Raw genomic sequence first — 18,598 nt, 5'->3', positions numbered from 1 at the left:
TTTGATCAAAGTGGGAGAAAATAGGGATTAAGTTAAGGGGAGGCAGTAAATTTATAAAATTGTAAAATTTTGATATATTTTGCATGTACTTATTGTAAAATTATTTCTTATACTTTTTGCTAAATTTAAAACATAAATTATTTTATTACTTGTTTATCCTATCTTAACTTGGATTGATGCATATCAAAAAAGAGGAGGTTGTAAGTACCCTGGATTAGTTTTGATGTAATAAACTAAATTAAGTTAGATCATTCGATTTAAATACCTTGTGCCTGAATGTGCAGGAACTTAGGAACATAAGAAGTTGAGTGGAAGATGCAATTGGCAAAAAGGATAATACGGAAAGTGAGTCGACGGACTAGGTGCATCCGAAGGACGAGATGCTGTAGAAGAATACATCGGTGAATGAGAAGGAAGTGTATGATATATTTGAGGGATGAGAAACCAATGAGGAAGTCTGCTCGGGAAGAAGGTCAAAGTTAAGTTTAGGTGAATTAAACTCCGGACAATCAGAGCATCACCCGAGAGAGCAAGATTGAAAAAGATCAACTTGGAAGTTGACCTTAAAGACCCGAGGCGCCTTCATTGTGTCTAAGGCGTCTCGGATGAAAAGACACAAAGGCGCCTCGAGCAAACTCTAAGGCAGCTTAAGTAGAGGTGCGGAGGCACCTCCAATGACATTGAAGGCGCCTCCAATGAGTCAGAGTTGTTTCCTAACCATTGGAACATAGACAAAACTTTATCCACATTAGAGGTTCCCTAGATGACTTTGGAAACGCCTCCAAGCAATGATAACTTTTTTTCAGAAGGCTATAAAAGCCCCCCTTTAAGCTAGGAATTATAAATCAATCATTGTATCCATCTTTCTAGTAATTCCTGAGCTTTAAAGTGTGTAAGAGACTTTTCCACCTTCAGTGAAGGAGATTTTTATTAAGCTTGCAATTGTCTTAGATTAGCAATCTCTTTAGTTGCAAACCAAGTAAAATTCCTGAGTCTCTTTATTTTATGTTATTTATTTTAATTGTTTAATTAATTTGAGTATCCTTCCTAAGTAAAAATAAGAGATTAGGCTAACTTTATTTTCATGCTATTCACCCCCTCTAGCCGGCCTAACACGAGATCAATAGTATATACTATTCACCTCCCTTTAGCGTAGACACGATCCTACAAGTACACAACAGAATAATAAAATAAATACAAAAATAATACAGGGTAAAGAACACACCATATTTTACTTGGTTCATAACCCCAGGGTCATTACATTCAAGGTTATATCTCTACTTGAGTCCACTAATCTTTCTCCTTTCCGAACACCTTCCAACGATGAAAAAACCTCTTACAAAATTGATCAAGAACAAACAAAACACAATAATTAATAATAATAAATGATAACACAAGTAAAGACAAACAAATCCCTATAGAAGCCTTGAATGCAATGACACTCTTCCTAGTACTTCCTAGATCGTACGAGTTTTACTTTGAAGGCTTTCAAGCATAGAACAAGAGTAGATTGAATTGATTTATTGATCCTTAAGCCTCTCCCTTTATTTATAGAATTTCTTCGACTTATTGACGTGCCACTTTTTCGATTGCCTAGAAGCCTTCCAAGCACCTAAACATTTGTTGACTTAACTTTGGATATGATTTTCGTGAACTATGGATTTGCTAACTTGGCAACTTTTGGTTGCTTGGAACACCTCCGTTCACATAGAGCTTAGTTAAACTTGATTTGCTGACTGTCTCACTTGGATCTCGATCTGATCTTGTCTTTCTGGTTGATCAAACCTATTTCGGTCACCCATACCTGTTCTTATAGCCCGTACCTATTGCAATTGCTTGAACTAGTTTGGGTCGCCCGAACATGGTTCGATGCCCCGAACTTAGTCCAATTCTCTAGACATGTTCCAGCCTTATGAGTCTTCGTCTAGTTCTAGCTTCTTGCAAGACAGAATTCTAAACATACAAACAAGCCTATTACTTAGTTTATCTGACTTATTGAGCTTACTTATTTGAAGTTCACTCATTCAAGACTTCTTACTTACTTTGAGTTTATTTCTCTAATACTTCTCACTATTTAGGGCTCACTCCCCTAGGGTTATCCTTTGGTTAAAGTTTACTCCTCCGCGTCTTCTCATTACATAGGTTTTAATCCTTAGGGTTTTCTCTTTGTAAGCATCGATCACCCTTGACGTATTTGAGCTTTCTCTTTCTCGCTTGCATAGGTCATCACCAATTTCCAAATATCGAGTCACTCTTGACCTGTTGGCATTTTGCTACTTTCCAAGCATTCGATCAACCTTAATCTACTTAGATCAACCCTTGATCAATCTTGACTAGATACAAATAAATATATTATTAAATATCGAAACTCTAGAAATTGATTGTACAAACAATATTTAGTAGTCAATTTATTAAATAATTGACTTGGTTTGACCAAGCTAAAATGTCATAGAACAAAATATTTTTGTTTAGGAACAATCTAATAAATAGTCAATTGTGGATAATAGCCAATTCCACTATTGATAATTGAAGCAAATGAATTGGTCGAGATTCTATTTAGGCTAGTCGAGTGATGATAAGTACGCAATCAACTGATGAACCAAGTAAGCAAGCAATCAACTAATGAACAAACCAATTAAAGCATAGGTTCAATTCTAGATGAAAAGGCTACATGTCACAAAGGAGCAGGGGCGAATCTATTATAGGATTCTACCAGTGCAGATAGAGAATATCGTCCCTTGTTCTATATAAAAATTACTCCTCCATACTTAAATTTCTGGATCCGTCACTACAAAGGAGTCAATTGATAATTAATGAGCACTTAATTGATGTGTAGTCAACTGGTGACTTGCGAATAGAAGGATTATATAAGTTGACCTTGTTAAAATTTTCAGAACAAACTTGTGTAGTTGTATTCAAGGAGAGTGTTGTTGCATTCTATGAGCTTGTGAGACGTTTAGAGCTAGTTACATCAACCAAGAGTAATTATATTTCTTGTATTATTGTCATTTGGCTGTATATTTGCTATAAAAGAACAAGACTAAGAGATTCCCCTCTTTGGAAGGTGTGCGGAGATGAGAAAATAGTGATGTCATTATCGAGAGTGAATCCATTAACAGATCATAAGTCATGAACTAGAAATGAGAATTTTGAACCACTTAAAAAATTATAATATTTCTTTTTAATATTTTTATTATATTCTTTGTATATGTTTATTTTCCTATAGTTTCATTGTATAATAACATTTTGTAAAAAATAAAATCCAATACAATAATAACAACAACAACAAAATCTTACTTCTATATATATAATCTAAATGTTCGAACAGATCACAGATTGACTATCAAATAAATTCGGAAACCCAAGCAGCCCTATATCATATCGAAGGTTAGAAGTTGATACATTAGACAGGGGATTAAATCAAACTCATTTTTCAAACAGAAAAGATTTGCACACGAGATTTCCGTTGGAATGACGAACAGTATATTCTTAGGGCTTTCCCCTAACAACTTCCTTAATCAATCGTTGTTGTAAGTGCGAAGTGGATTGGATCGCCGGCTTGGGGTCCGTGTCAGTGTCAGCATAATTCCGATTTCATCTGGATCGGTCAATTAGTTTGCAAATAAATCCAACCGTTCATTTCATCCTCGTTAATCATTTCGTCGGTACCCATCTCCTAGCGTACGAAGAAGCTTCTTCCCAACTCGAATCGCTCTTAACCCTAGCTTTCCGCCACGGCCCTTTTCTCCTCCTCCGCTTTCTCTTTCCTCCGCCACTCGCTCCCGACGTCGTCGCCTCCGCCCTCCTTGCTCGTATTTTCAATTTTGTTGCCTGGCAACGAAGTGCTCGTCCATTAGTCAGACCTTCTTAGTTCTCAGAAAAGGGCTAGGTCGAGCTTGCCCACCATTTATCGTCTAGAAGGTCTGGCCCTTGCAGTCAAATTGAAGCCATTTGAATTTTTTTAGTTTTACATGTTTGGTGTTTCTTGATCTTCTGAGCTCGCCTTATATCCGTCCCTAGGACTTTCTTCTTTGCTTCTGTGATTTGCTCTGAAATTGCATCGACAGTTTTGGTTTATAGAGTCTATATTTGGTGCCATTTCGTTTTCGAATTTCGCCCATAGTGATTTTGTAGGTCGTCCGTCTTGTGATAAATAGCTAAGCTTCCTTTACAGAGCGGCTGGGATATTGGTGAGGATGGGCGGAATAGCGTTCAGGCTTCTTCACTCCATCTTTGGTTTTCATATGAAAATGAACTAATCAAAACAAAGAAAATCTCTCCTGTCGTCGGTTTTCCATTTTCTTTTATCAATTAAATAGGTTTTAGGGTACGTTGACCTTTGTATACTACATATACTCATAGTTTTTTTTCCATGTTAAGATACAGGGATTTGCTGCGTGTAATTGGAGGGGAGGAAATAAAAGTGAATTGAAATACTATGTGAAAAGAAAGAAAGAAAAGCATTGTCTTATCTTACTTGCGCTGTATTACATATTTCTTGTTCACTTAAATTGAATTGAAGGGAGATAAGCATTCTAATTTGTGTTCATGTGATGTTAAATTTCATTTCTGTTCATTTCCACCCCATTCGTGTGGAAACAAAACTAGAGGAAATGGATGAAATAAAATTCCTTCATCTTTTGCTATTCATGTACAAGCAAACAAGAGAAAGTGATCATTTTATTTCATTTATTTTCTTCTCTCTTTTATTTCCAACCAAGTAAATACAACATTGCCTGATGTGATTGACCAACCACATTTATGCATGATTTCCAGACAATTATAGAAAAATCAATGTGAAAATTGGAAGGTGCCTCTGCTGTAGTGCTGCTTAATCATAAAAGATATGACAACATAGAAAGAAAATGGAAATGAACACATGTTTCTTGCTTACCTGCAAACCCAAATTACGCTGTTGTTGCTTCAACTTACAAAACAACAGTAGTAATTTCAGGATGCCACAAAACTGGATGGCTAATTTTAACCTTATCATGCTTACAAGTTATTTATCTGGAGCTTCTATTATAGTAGGATTTTGATAATGAATATATGTGTTTACAATTTCATGTTTTGTATTGGTCAGTTAATATGTCCCAGTATTTGATAGAAACAGAATGTTTAGTTAAACAAAAGGGAGCTAAAGTGACATGTTATGACATTCTACCTTTGTTTAAATTTCTTTTAGGATATATATATATATATATACACACATTTATATTTTTATGTTTCTTTTCACAATTAGAACAATTGAAGGATGCCCATGTTTGGTAATGATAGTTATGAAAAGTTGTTTAACCAGCATTGTGGACTTATGATACTTGACCACACTTCATTTGTTCCTTTGATACTCGTGTTTGACACCAACACTCCAAGTCAAATTCCGAATCCAACTAGCATAGCTATGTACATCGAACCAATAAAAATAATAATACTGAAAGTGTTCCTTCACTTCAACAAAATTTTACGTTGTGAAGGTATTTATTGTTTATGTGAATTCTTTTTTGGCCTTACTAAAGTTTTTTTTAAAATTCATTTTTAATGTAGGAATATTCATGTTTAGAAAATTTGTATGTTTAGTTTTTATGAAAACCTACAACGTTTTTTAAGACTCTCAATTGAGTAGACATAAACTTCATGGGGCCTTCAAAAGAAGATAACCTTATCTCACTCTCCATTTCTTCAAATATTAAGTTAGAAAACCATTGTAAATTGAGAGTAAATTTGGGAAATAGAGATATGGTGCTAGAGTTTTGAGTGATGGTTGTGCCCTCCTTGTCTAAATGAAAAAGGGATTGTAGCATAATCAATTGTGTTTTATGGATTAGTTAGGAAGACACGCACAGAATGCTAATCTAGTTGAGACAACATAGCAAATATGAGAATGGTTGGATGGATATGTGAGGTTGCATTACCAAATAAATTAAAAATGTTAATATCTATGAGCAGTCAGTTGTAGCTCTATATATAAGATGATATAGAGAAAATATATTAATATGGTATGAATGTGTTCAAGAGGACAACAATTTTTTTTGAAAAGTAATTAACTAGAATTGAATGTGTGAGGGATACAATGAGATAAGGAAGACTTTACTTCTGTAATAACAAGTGTTTTAAGAAAATGGTTATTTTTTATGGATATAACCTAGCATTAGTTCCATGAAACGATAAGATCATATAGCCAATTTTAAACACTTGGAACTAACACTACTTGATGGTGGTGGTGATGTTGGTTATGAATATAATTTGGTATTGGATTTTGGAGGAAAATGGATGAATTGGTTGTGGATCAAGTGATGAATCTAGACCTACCTTCTGTCCTTACTGATTTTTATGATATTTATCCAATTCTTCAAGAATGACTACAATAAATTTCATCTAGATAGATCAATTGGTTTACTTGATTAATTTATTTGTGCTAGAACAAAAATGTGTATCCATCCTGAAATAACTCTGCATTGTTGATTATGGATTTCAATAATCAAGAAAATATAGTAGAGAGTGGACTTCAAAAGAAATGGCTACTTCTAAGTTAATGTATTATGATTATCATGTTTGAACATGTCAAGTGGAGTGTCTCCTTGTAAACTGTCCTGTCATTCTTAGTGTTGTAGCATGATTGTTTTAACAAACAACTTTCTTGAATGAGGTCAGTGGAGATATATCTTTGAGACTTCTCTTGTTATGTCTTTCTTTTTTTTTTCTGAAAAAGTTATTGTTATTTAAATAAACATAGTCTCAAGGAAAATAATTGAACCTTTTAGTCCTCTATATTTTTATAGTTTTTTCATCTTTGCAGAAACAATTCTTTGATGATCCATCTTTGTTCTGTATGTATATTCCTCGCTTTCCAAAAAATGGAAAAAAGAATTCTGAGGTTTCCATTAGACTACAACAGAAAATGAATTTATGTCATAACCTGATCATGTTTATCCTTTTATGGTATTTGCTAAGTACCTAGTGCTTAATGATTTTATTTTGCAGTGTTTAGTTAATCGAGGGAGAATTGGATTCTCAAAATCCTTTCATCAGAAATGAACTACAGACACATCAAGCTATGATATGATGGATCCCGAAGGCAAGAAGTTTGGAAGAGGTGCACACATATTTTTTTCCCCCAGTTGTTTATTGGTTTGTACACAATAAATTGGAGAACCCTTGATTTCCAACTTTAAAGTGCTAGGTGCTTTTAAGTTACCAATGTGTTTCATTACCTAAGATGCAAGTTATATTTCAACAATTATAAAATGCACAAAATGTTTCATTCCATAAATATGTATGGTCACCGTAGAAATATGACAAAGGTGGCCTAGTTGATCAAAATTTCCCAACATTATGTTGAACACAGCTAAAGATCCATCTGGACCCAAGACGGGTTGTGCCGTGCAATTTAGAACCTAACTATTGTTTTGCATGAAATTCATCCATAATCTATGACCAATTTATGAATTCTTGTTTGATTTGTACGAATGCCTACATTGATGGCTCAATAAACTCTAATCAAGTGTGATTCGATGTAGTAACTTTGCCTTAGATCATATAAAGTTCTTTTCATTAATTGCAAAAGGAAATTTATAACCTGAAAATAAGTAATGTCAATACAGAAAACTCCTATGTTATTCACTCCAAAATGATTCTAACAACTTTTCTTTTGCTATTATATTATCAAATTCAAGACAAGGTTAATCATAAGTCTTGTTACCAAAATTAGACTATTTAACATGGTTTGAAATCTCGTATCGTGCTAGGCAAAATGGTCGAAGCGTATCATTCTGCTAAATCACCGAAACTTGATACCGCTTGACACTAAGGTTCAAAATCTCGAGTCATGTTGTTTCGGTCTTTGACTAGAAAGATGTCGTTTCAATATCAGACCGTTGTTGTGATACATGATGTCGATGACAGAGTGAAGGAGGAAGAAGATGAAGCAAAGGAAGGAGACATTTCAGTAATTTACTAGAATGATATGTTTCGACTATTTCGTCCGACATGATACAAGATTTAAAACCATGCTTGACACACACAATGTCTCCTTTTTATGCTTCATCTCCTTCTTCAATTCCAATCCATTACCGATATCATGCACCGAAACATGTCGATTGACATGATACCAAAAGGTCCAAAACAATATGTTCCAATAAAGACCGAAACTTCGCCACGGTTTGAAATTTTAAACCTTGCTATTTGATAATTTTATTATACACCGTTTGACATGTTTGGTATTTGTAAGTGGGACTCATTGTATTATACATGGTACGGATTCATAACTAGGACCAGTTTTAATGATGATGATGTTTTAAAAAAAGCTTGATGTGCTACCACTAGGCCATGATTCCTAATATCACTACTACAATAGGGGTGGTGAATTGGATATTGTATACTTGTCTAATGATAGTGCATTATGAATGCAGCAGAAAGAAACTTTATTCAGGGATCCCACAATAAGAGAGGAAAGATATAGGAAACAAATATATAAGACAAAATGTAAAAAAATTTATCAAACCATAGGTGTAAGCATAGTTGTGAAAAGCACACCATGCGCCTGGGCAGTGACCTAGGCACAGTACTTGAATGAAACACACCTAAGCGTGCTCCTTTTGATAGGTTAAGACACTTGAGGCAAAATTTTCCTCGCCTTATTGAAGTTTTAAAATTTTTTTAAAAGTCTAATTCATACTTTAAATTACCCTTTAAATTAATTAGGTTGCATGTATGCATGCGACACATTTTTCTTGCATGACTCTTCCTCTCTAGAAAATGAACATTAATCTCCCTTAGTCCCTTGCAAACTTATTTCACTGATTTTCTTGCGTGACTCTTCCTCTCCCCTAAAAAAATCAGCATCAACCTACCCTCCTCTCCCTTCTCAAGCGTGAATACATCAACATCGGTCTTTTGAATTTGGCTATACTTACTTGCTTTTCTCCTTTTGTTTTGTCATAACGGTATGTTTTTTTTTTTAATTTGAAGTTTGTTTTTTCTTTAATTTGAAGTTTGATTTTGATTATGAAGATAAACTATTTCAATATTTGGATGTTAGTGAATTTTATATTTACATTATTGTTTAATCATTTGTGAAATATTTGAATTTTGTTAGTAAAATATTTTAGCAGAATTTCCTATATATATTTGAATTGTAAAAATTTATACCCAAAGCGTCTTATTTCTGTAAGGCATGCACCTCACCTTGCGCCTAGAGCACCTATGCGCTTTTGGGCGCCTTACGCCTTAAATAATTATGAGCGTAAGCACCAAATATATGCTTTTATAGATCAACTAAATAGACCAATCTAATTAAAATTTCCACAAATAAGGTAAGTGTGGATCAATAATAAAGTAAAATAAAATAATATAAGCTCCAAATTCTGAATCAATTTATTCTCTTCAGAGCGATTTCCTTCTTCAATTTATTTGTCAACTTAAAGTGGAGTTGTCTTCAATATGACAACTACATTTTTTTTTTTATCATTCTTCATCTTCATTTTGAAGTGAGGTTGTGAATGCTCTTGGAATAAATCAACAAACATAGGTAGAAGACCTGAATCTCCTAGTAAGATATCAAAGATATCATGTCCTTGAAATGGAGAATATTTGAATGATATTATATTTGGTTGCTAAGTGTAGGTCACAAGTATTGGAACCAACTTTATCCATAATATAGTATGGACTGATAAATGACAGTAAAAATTATCAGTGGCTGTATTGTGAAGACTCTCAGGAAGCTGTTGAACAAAATGTTAATTATACCCTTCATTATTCTTGAGAGTTGAGATGAAGCTTGTAATGTCCTAACTCCTAACTCAATGTATCAATTTTTTGAGCATCAATATTAAATCCTAGCTCTATCACAACTGGTTTTGTGGACAATTCATTATTCCTTATATTAAGACCTTTGATGTTTTCACCATTGCCATTCTAGTGACTAATCATGGTCAACTTTGTTTATCTCCATAGAGATTTTAGTTTCATGCTTATTGTGAATTTTTGAGATCTTCAATTTATCATCTTTGGATAATTGATCAACAAACACAATTGGTTAACAGACTCTTTATTACTGACCAAGATATCCAATATTACCTTTATTATTTCAAGTTCATATTGGACAATGGATGATCTAGTTCCAAGATAATATAATCAAGCTTTCTATTATCACTATGATTATAGGTCATTATGGTATTACTATTCTATCACAATTTTTTTAAAATTTTTTTGCTAATGTGATACTACTAAATAGTATGAAATAAATGATGTTCCTGTTAAAGGATATGCCATGGATATTTTATTGGATTAAATGCATTGTTGTTCTAATATCAAGGTGTATAAACTGGCCAATGAAGTTAAATAAAATAAATTTTGATATAATTGCAATATCACTGAGATGCAAGTTGAATGGGTTATTAAAACTCCCATGCTGCTTATTTTCTATATTTTATCCCAAAAAACTGTCTCTAACTGATCTTTCCCCATTCATTACTTCCAACTATTCTCCTTTTTCTTTTGTTTGTTTTTTTTAATTTTTTGTTTTAAAAATGAAGTGCTTGTACATAAACCTCTTAGGAATGGGCTAAGTTGGCCTCATGTTTTTGTTTTTAGCTAGATCCATTGTGAGTGAATGATCAGATTTAATGGTGATAAATTTGGCCTCCTATTCAGAATTTTCTTCCCTGATTGTTTTGTTGATGCAATTGTTGTATCATATGTGAGTTGATGGAAAGTGCATATTGGAAGATTAGATTGTGGCATTACATAAAGCTATGAAGCTTGACAGTATTTAAGAGTGTCAACATTAGGAGTAGGCACTAAGTTTACCCTTGGTGGTTGGTGGAGATCGAATTGATAGACCGGTATTGGTGGGTTGGTGGAGGTGTTGTTGCTGGAGTTAAAGGGAAAGATTTGACTTTGGTGGAAATAATGGCTTCAAATGAATAAACAAGTGTCAGATTCATTGATGATAGTGGCAATGCTAATTACTCAAGTAGGTGGTTGTTGGTGGTGCATTTGGTTGGTTTTTGTTAGAATTTTCTGGCTAGGGTAGATAAGTAGGATATATCAATTTAGTCGTGGTGGATGGTAGGTGTAATGGTTGTTGGCATGCGATGGGAAATATCACACTTGCCATTGGTATGCAAGGTAGTGGTTATAAATGATATGTGGTTGGTGCTAGAGATAGTTTTGGTTTTCTAAAAGTGGATGCAATGGTGTTGTGAGTGATTGGGTGATTGATGTGTTTCAGTATGGATGCTAGAGGAAGACGACAATGATGGGCATGCTTGATGAGGTTGCTAGTTTTGAGAGTAGGAACTACAGATAGAGGGAATAGCAGACGTTTAGGCTTCGATACCACTTAAACAACTCAAGAGAAACTCGTGTATCTTAGTGAATGCAAAAGAGTTACCAGAAAAATTTTACTCAATAATGCAAAATTGTCCCAAAATAGTAGATGTAAGCCTTTAATGTAGTTTTTACCTTTTTTTTGCTTCCCATATGAATAGGCCAAGTTTTTGTATTTTGGAACTTGTTCATTTTGTTGACAGTGTTTTCATATGTAATATTGATGAAGAATAAATAGTATTACTATTTGTATAGTATATATATATATATATATATATATATATATATATATATATATATATATATATATTTAAATCTCATATTGTGTTAGGCGATATAGTCGAAATGTATTGTTCTCATAAATTACTAAAAATTGATATTTCTTGGCATAAGTAATTTATCATGTATCGCTAACTCAATTATGTCGATGAGTTTCATTTCATGTCAACATTTGACACCCCTTAGTATGGTACAATACTCGTTAAGATGAATTAAATAATGTTCTTTATTTTTTAGTTTGTGTCCATATAACATAGGGTTAAAACTATACCATTCTAATGGGATACAAAGTCAATAGGTTTATGGTTGTGCTCGCTTTTTTTCTTCTTCCTTCTCCAATTTGCCACCATCATCATATGTTGGAATAATAGCACGGTTCCAAAAAAGAGTATCATGCCGTTCCAGTTAAATACCAAAATTATATCACGATTCAAGTTTTTGAACCGTTCTATTTGATATGATAGTATCTACTTTAATTTTTAATGTTTTTATCTTTTTTTTTGTTTGAGTATACAGGGCCCAGAGAACCTACGGGTGCTATTGATTTGATAAACCACTACAAGCTATCAGGACACTATGATTTCTTCTGCAAAAGACCTCTTCCTTTGTCAGTTGCAGACACACATTATCTCCACAATGTTGGTGGAGACACAGAAATCCGGAAGGGAGAAGGAATGGAGTTAGGTCAACTCCTACAGAGTGCTCCATACTCAAGAGAAACAACAGCTCAAATGCAACAATTTGACTTGGAGATGCTAGGACAGGCATTTCAGCTGAGAGATACAACTCCCATTGATTTGCCTTCGGTAACAAATTTATCGTTCCATTGTAAACTTGTATATGCTTGATTAATTTTTCTATAAGATCCTGTAATGTTTTGCAGTCAGAGAAAGGAATACCTACCATTCCAGGGAAATCAAGAGGAGATTCTAAGGACAAGGAGAGGAAGCACAAAAAACACAAGGACAAAGATAGAGACAAGGAACACAAGAAGCACAAACATCGCCATAAAGATCGGAGTAAAGATAAAGATCGAGAAAAGAAGAAAGATAAAAGTGGACATCATGATTCTTCTGGTGACCACTCAAAGAAGCATCACGAGAAGGTTCTTGTTCTTGTTGTGTAACAATCATTTTTATTTAACCCCATGGACTTGCAATTTTACTTATTCATATATTTATAATTCAGAAGAGGAAACATGAAGGCAATGATGATTCTGTTGATAACCACAAACTCAAGAAAAGTAAGGTAGGCATTCAGTGGTTTTTCTTCAGCTTCAAATTTATTTTTTGTACATATCTTACTTTAGAGAAGGTTGGTTTCTCAAATATTTCAGCATAAGAGTCCAAAGATTGAAGAAGTTGGAGGGATAAAAGTTGCTAGCTGATAAAAGTTAAAAACACTTGTCTTTCTTCATTAAATTACTTAATATGCTGTTGGGGAAGATTAGATCGAAGCATGTCTTGCTCCAAAATTCTTTGAGGTACATCTGCTTCTTGCTGTCAGCTAATGCAAACAGGCTACTTTTTTATCACAACTCTCATTTTAGCCCAACTCTGATATAATTAATTTTGATGCTGATTTGGTTTCTATGTCATGATTGTACTATTTTTGTACATTATCAAAGACTCATAAATTGCCAGAAATAGATTAGGCTGAAAACTCTTTTGTTATTAAGCTCTCATAGTTCCTGAGTTGTATGAAGAAGTCAGTACGTTGTGTTGCTGAATTGGTGATGTGATTTTGGCTTCTGTGAATATGAATATTTCTGATGCTGTTAGGATATTTTAAATATATTCAAAGATGTGGACAATTGGGTAGCTGTTGGTGCTCATTCATAATGTTCATTTTTCTGAAATAAATTTAAAAATGCTTTCTTTTGGTTAATTACTATTTTACACTAATTGACATTCTACTTGGGCCTATATTTTCAATTGACATTCTACATAGGTCTTTATTCATAGCTGGACAACTTTGACTTAATTGTTTTTATCATAAATTCTATCACTTTGCATCTGTTCTCTCCCTCTACAAGCATCCCTGAATCGTTTTTTCTTCTTCTTTTTTATTTTTGAGTTGAAAAATGGGATTGTTTGGTGTACTTTATGTTGGTTCTACTCGTATTCAGATAAACCTAAGTCCAATAATTACCATTAGAAATCATTTCATTGAAGTGTTTGAGCAAAACTATATTCTATATAGCCAAACTATTCTACTGAAGTACAAGAATAATTAATGATGAATGATCCTAATCAAGGTTCAAATTCCAGTCTGTTTTCAGTGTAGATCCATTGGAAGCCATCCCACAGCAAGCACCCCATGTTAATTTGGATTGGATCCAACACCTTTGCCCCAATTGGACAATGCCTGATTAACTTATGAACTGAAACAAATTGTTATTTTTAAGCTGAAACTTGAATAAATTCTGAAAATTGAAGTTGAAATAAGCATAAAAGAAAAAAAGAATAACAGATTCCTCACTTTGTTACAAAGACCATTGTCTTAAAACGTATTCATAGCTCCTGTCAGTAGCAGATTGAATGGCATGGATCATATTATGGTAATGACCTCAGCCCTTGACTGATCTCGTCAATCAACATGACAAACACTTTTCCTGTCTGGCACTGTTATAAGCGTCAAGTAGCTTTATGGTTTTGTTACCTATCAATCCTGCAGACCATGAATAGCTAGCTACTCATCCATAGAAAAATACTTCTTTTGCTGATTTTCTTAATTCACTGCCATTTGTTTGGGTTCCTGTTAAATGACGCAGCTTAGTGCTGCAACTGTATGCTAGTCTAAACCTATTAATCAAAAACTTTAATTGTTTCCATAACAGTGCCCTTACCTGATGATCGACTTCCACCAGCATTATTGCACATTGCAAGATGAAATGCACTGGAAGCTTGGTCTCTCCAGGAAAGCATCATTGAAAAAGATTGCTTTGGAGAACTAGCTAATCAGTTCACCTTGCATATTTTGGAAAATCCTATAACAGATTATTCCAAGCTTGATTGTAATAGGAAAATAGCTGCTTGATAGGTTTCTTCGATGTTCATAGTTAACTTCTTCCAAAACATATTTACTGCATGGTTTTGGCATCATAATTCTTTCCGAGGATCACTGAATATTCATCTCATTTTTAAAGGACTTTGCTATTTAGTAAACTGCTTATAGGGCTAATCTGTGGATCATCATTTTTATTTTGTCACAGTGGCTTCTGATTAATCAAACATCGTCAATTTGCGTTCCTAAGTTGCATGTAGGGGCTAACTCCGTGGATCATCATTTATATTTGTTGGGCATTGGTACTGTCTGCTCACTGAATCATCACAGTTTAGGCGGCTCAATCTGGTCTAATTCTTTAATCCCCATATAGAGTATAATAGCAAGATGTAGAAACACTAAACCAGGATCCTCCAAAATAACCCTATAGCAGTAGGGAATCAGTCGAAATCAGCGTGAATTTGCATAGATTAATGGAAAATAAGATATTGATTATTTGATTTTAATGGAAATTTTTCAATTTTTGTTGGTCTTTGGCCAATTCTGGTTAGTCCCAACAATGGATCATTCTCACTAATAAAGGAAAGGAGAATATTTAGGAGTTCGATCGAAGATGAATAGTTATTATGTAACATTTTCCCCCTTTTATTGTCAAGTTGGGTTCTTCCACATAGAAGTTTCCATGTATCTCCGCTAATTCTAGAATCACCACATATCTTCCCTCTATGAAAGGTTAAGACATTTGAGTTATACCAAATTACAGTACAGAAAAAAAAATGAATCAAAATTTTTTTTCTTTAATGTCTCTTTTACATATTTAAAATTGTGAAATAAAATTAAAAAGATGTGTTGTATTACCCTGAAAATCCATTAGGAATATGCCATTATTAGCAACGATAACATACACATTATTAAAAACCAAGTTATTTGAATTCATGAAGGGTGTATTTGTGGCGATCAGCTTGGAGTGCGACACATCATTTTCTAAAGTTTTTACACCTTCAATAGGAGTGCTAGTGTCTGACTTGAGTGTAGATCTGGTTTACCCAATATGAGACTACTGTATATTAAAAATGTGAAAAATGACTGTAATTATATGAAAATGACGGTTTTTTAAATTATGTGTCCAATTGTCTGCCATGCCATTTTCTAAAGTTTTTACCCATCTTAAATGGGAATGTGTTACTTGAGCGTAGATTAGGTTTCCTCAATGAGTTCGCGGTACGGTGATAGGTCAAGAATACAAGAAATACATGTTAAGAGTATGAAAAGTGTTCCCAAAATGTTAAAAAAAAAAATGGTTGAACATGCAAGCTACTTGATAAAGGTACTAAATAATAATCAAGTATGAAAACAGCAGAAACTATATAAAACTAATTAGTGTTTAAACTTTAAAATATTTGATACTATTAGAACATGTAGATCATACAGGTAAGACACAACTTAATTTCTCATGTAATGCCTAAAGAAAAATAACTTCTAGTCAGTTATAATTATTACTTCTGTAAACAATGCCAGGTATGGACCTTTTGTTTCTTGTGATCAACTTTAGTCTTTGGTGCATAATTTTCTCATTTTAGTCTTATGCCCCTTATGTGTATGAAAAAGAACATGTGTTTGTACTTGCATGCTTCGATTCTGTTTTTCCAAAGGAGTAACATTTGTGTTTTTTTATATTTTTTGCATTTATTTTCATGTGGAGTACTGGATCATTTTCTTCTAAGAGTTACTCTGTGTTTCGTAGGTAGAATGTTAGAATCTTGTTATTGTATATATATGATTGCACTTTAGACATATAATGCGGTTTGAACAAGAAAGGATAGGAAACATGCAAGTAATTAAGTTCTGAAAGGTATTGGAAATATGCAAGTAATTGAGTTCAATAAAGATGATGCAAGATATAACCAACTTAAGCTTTTGTTTACGACACACTGACATTTCCGTCTACACTTGTTCTTTCTTTGTGCATGTTTATGTTCTTACCTTTCTCCATTTTTTGTTATTACTCCTTTATAATATTTTGCAATTATCAACAAATTTTTTAACATTAACAAAAATGCTATCAATTAATTCCTATCTTAGCTTGAAAATGGTTGGACATATATCATTATACATCCAATCCACGTCCATAAAGCACAACCTTAGAATTTAATGTCGAAATTCTTTTTACTGCAATTTTGAGAAAACAATAATCCATGCACACAAATAAGTATAGGTTTAGCATTATACATTGTCTATTCTTTTTCACTTCAAATGCAAACTGACTTCTTTATCATTATTTAGACCAATTTTGTCTTCTCTACAGTTCATATTGGAGTAAGGTTATTACCTATCTCCAATATAGGTAATAACTTTATTGTAAGATATTTTATCTAATTGTAATCTTGAAGAGAATATATCTTGGTCGTTTGGTCGTACAAGTTAAAAAAAAAGTGTTTTTAATAACTTTACTTTATATATATTTTTTTGAATTCATGTGTCTATTATGAACAGCGTGTCAATTTAATAGTACTATAGATGTATCTATGTAGGAATTTGAATACTGGTACTAACATGTTTAACATCTGTTGTCTGATTTGAATAAATGTTAGTGCATAATTATCATAAAAGTACAGTGATAGTCCGGTTTATATCAGCTAAACTATCAGGATGAATTCCAGAAACATTGCAGCATTGTCTCATCCTGTATTATTTGGTTCTGTATTGAAAAATTGTCTTCTAGTATCCATTTACATTCTTCAGAATCAGGCCCATCCAAACTTTAGATTTGGTAGTAGGTTGTATAAAATTCACTGTTTTAATTTTCATATGATGAAAATTGTAATATTGAATGCAATATTTATTCAGTAATTTCAATTATAAGTGATGTAATTACCATATGACGTGTTTCAGTTCTCCTTTCTTCTATTTCAAACATTTGGTGTTGGGATAGGAATTGGTCCGAAGGCTTTCAACTTGGATCTTTACTACAGTTGTTTTTTAATGTCACAATTCCTGTGAATTATCAAGTTGTGCTTTAAGTTCCGTGAACTGTTAGATGCATCAATTACCATGATTTCTGCTGCTACTGAGTAGGCAACTATTGCGACACTAATTATTATTCTTACACTTTTTTCAGATCCCAAATAGATCATTTATACTGTTTGTGCCCCCTATTTACAATTAATTGCAGAAGGAAAGTGAGGATCTTTGATGTTTTCATGTCTAGATCTCTGAAAATTTAGTCACCTGCCGAGAGAAAATATATTCAGTAGGGCACTGAATGTTCAATGTTTTATTTTATTTTTCCCGACTCCTACTATGGGGAACTTGTCTGAATACTAAATCATATGTAGACATGTCAGCTAAAGATATCTAATGGTTGGTCAATTGCATTAATTAACAAATTTTGATAAAAAGTTAACCATTCAGTGAGTTACAGGAGCATTTCTTGACTGGCAGTTCCTTTGTTGTAGTTGAATGAACATGAAAATTGGATAACTACGACCTTTTGTGTTGGAAGCCTGCAAGTTGTCTTGGCGAGTTTAATTATTGACGAAGTGTATTGGGTGCTGTATTCCATTTCAATTATATTTTCGAGGGTTTGTTCGCTAAATCTCTTCTTAAGAGATGAAATTTTGACGTGATTTTAAAATGCTACTTTAAATTAAAAGGTTGAATTTTTTTAATTCATTATGCAAATTTATGTGTTAATATTTGTCTACTCTATTTTTTCTATCCGATTTTGTGAACCTAACCCATTAGAAAATTGATGCTAAATTCAACTGCCACAACATTTTAACTCTCTGTTTTGCATTTCTTATGGTTTGATACTGCGTCTGTACTGACAAGCTATTATCTCACTGAACCAAATCTCACTTGCCTGTGAGAAACAAATTCTAATACGTTGCGTTTGATTATTTTTATCCCTATTCCATTTTAATTCGGTTGGAAAATTGACGCTCAGTAACTCCCTGGTTTTTCTCAAAGAAAAGTGTACAATTGA

General features: G+C 33.3%; 1 protein-coding gene across 3 annotated transcripts; it reads left to right on the top strand.

Annotated features, from left to right (window-relative positions):
- The first annotated feature begins 3,663 nt into the window (after positions 1–3,663).
- On the top strand, positions 3,664–18,011 carry LOC121985316 (mediator of RNA polymerase II transcription subunit 19a-like). 3 transcript variants are annotated; one of them, XR_006113115.1, is made up of 7 exons: positions 3,665–3,921; positions 6,982–7,093; positions 12,124–12,413; positions 12,491–12,712; positions 12,796–12,855; positions 12,944–13,090; positions 17,732–18,011. XR_006113115.1 is itself a non-coding variant. In XM_042538684.1 (6 exons), exons 2-6 carry the CDS (start codon positions 7,060–7,062, stop codon positions 12,946–12,948), a joined length of 606 nt encoding a protein of 201 aa, XP_042394618.1. In that variant the 5' UTR covers positions 3,664–3,921; positions 6,982–7,059; the 3' UTR covers positions 12,949–17,746. The 3 variants fall into 3 exon arrangements, 2 of the variants coding, with proteins under 2 accessions (XP_042394618.1, XP_042394617.1); XM_042538684.1 differs by having other exon boundaries at positions 3,664–3,921; positions 12,796–12,850; positions 12,944–17,746; XM_042538683.1 differs by having other exon boundaries at positions 12,944–17,746.
- Positions 18,012–18,598: the final 587 nt, after the last annotated feature.

The sequence above is a fragment of the Zingiber officinale genome, chromosome 5B (assembly GCF_018446385.1).
Source record: "Zingiber officinale cultivar Zhangliang chromosome 5B, Zo_v1.1, whole genome shotgun sequence".
Lineage (NCBI taxonomy): Eukaryota > Viridiplantae > Streptophyta > Magnoliopsida > Zingiberales > Zingiberaceae > Zingiber > Zingiber officinale.
This window is presented reverse-complemented; position numbering and strand designations above follow the sequence as displayed.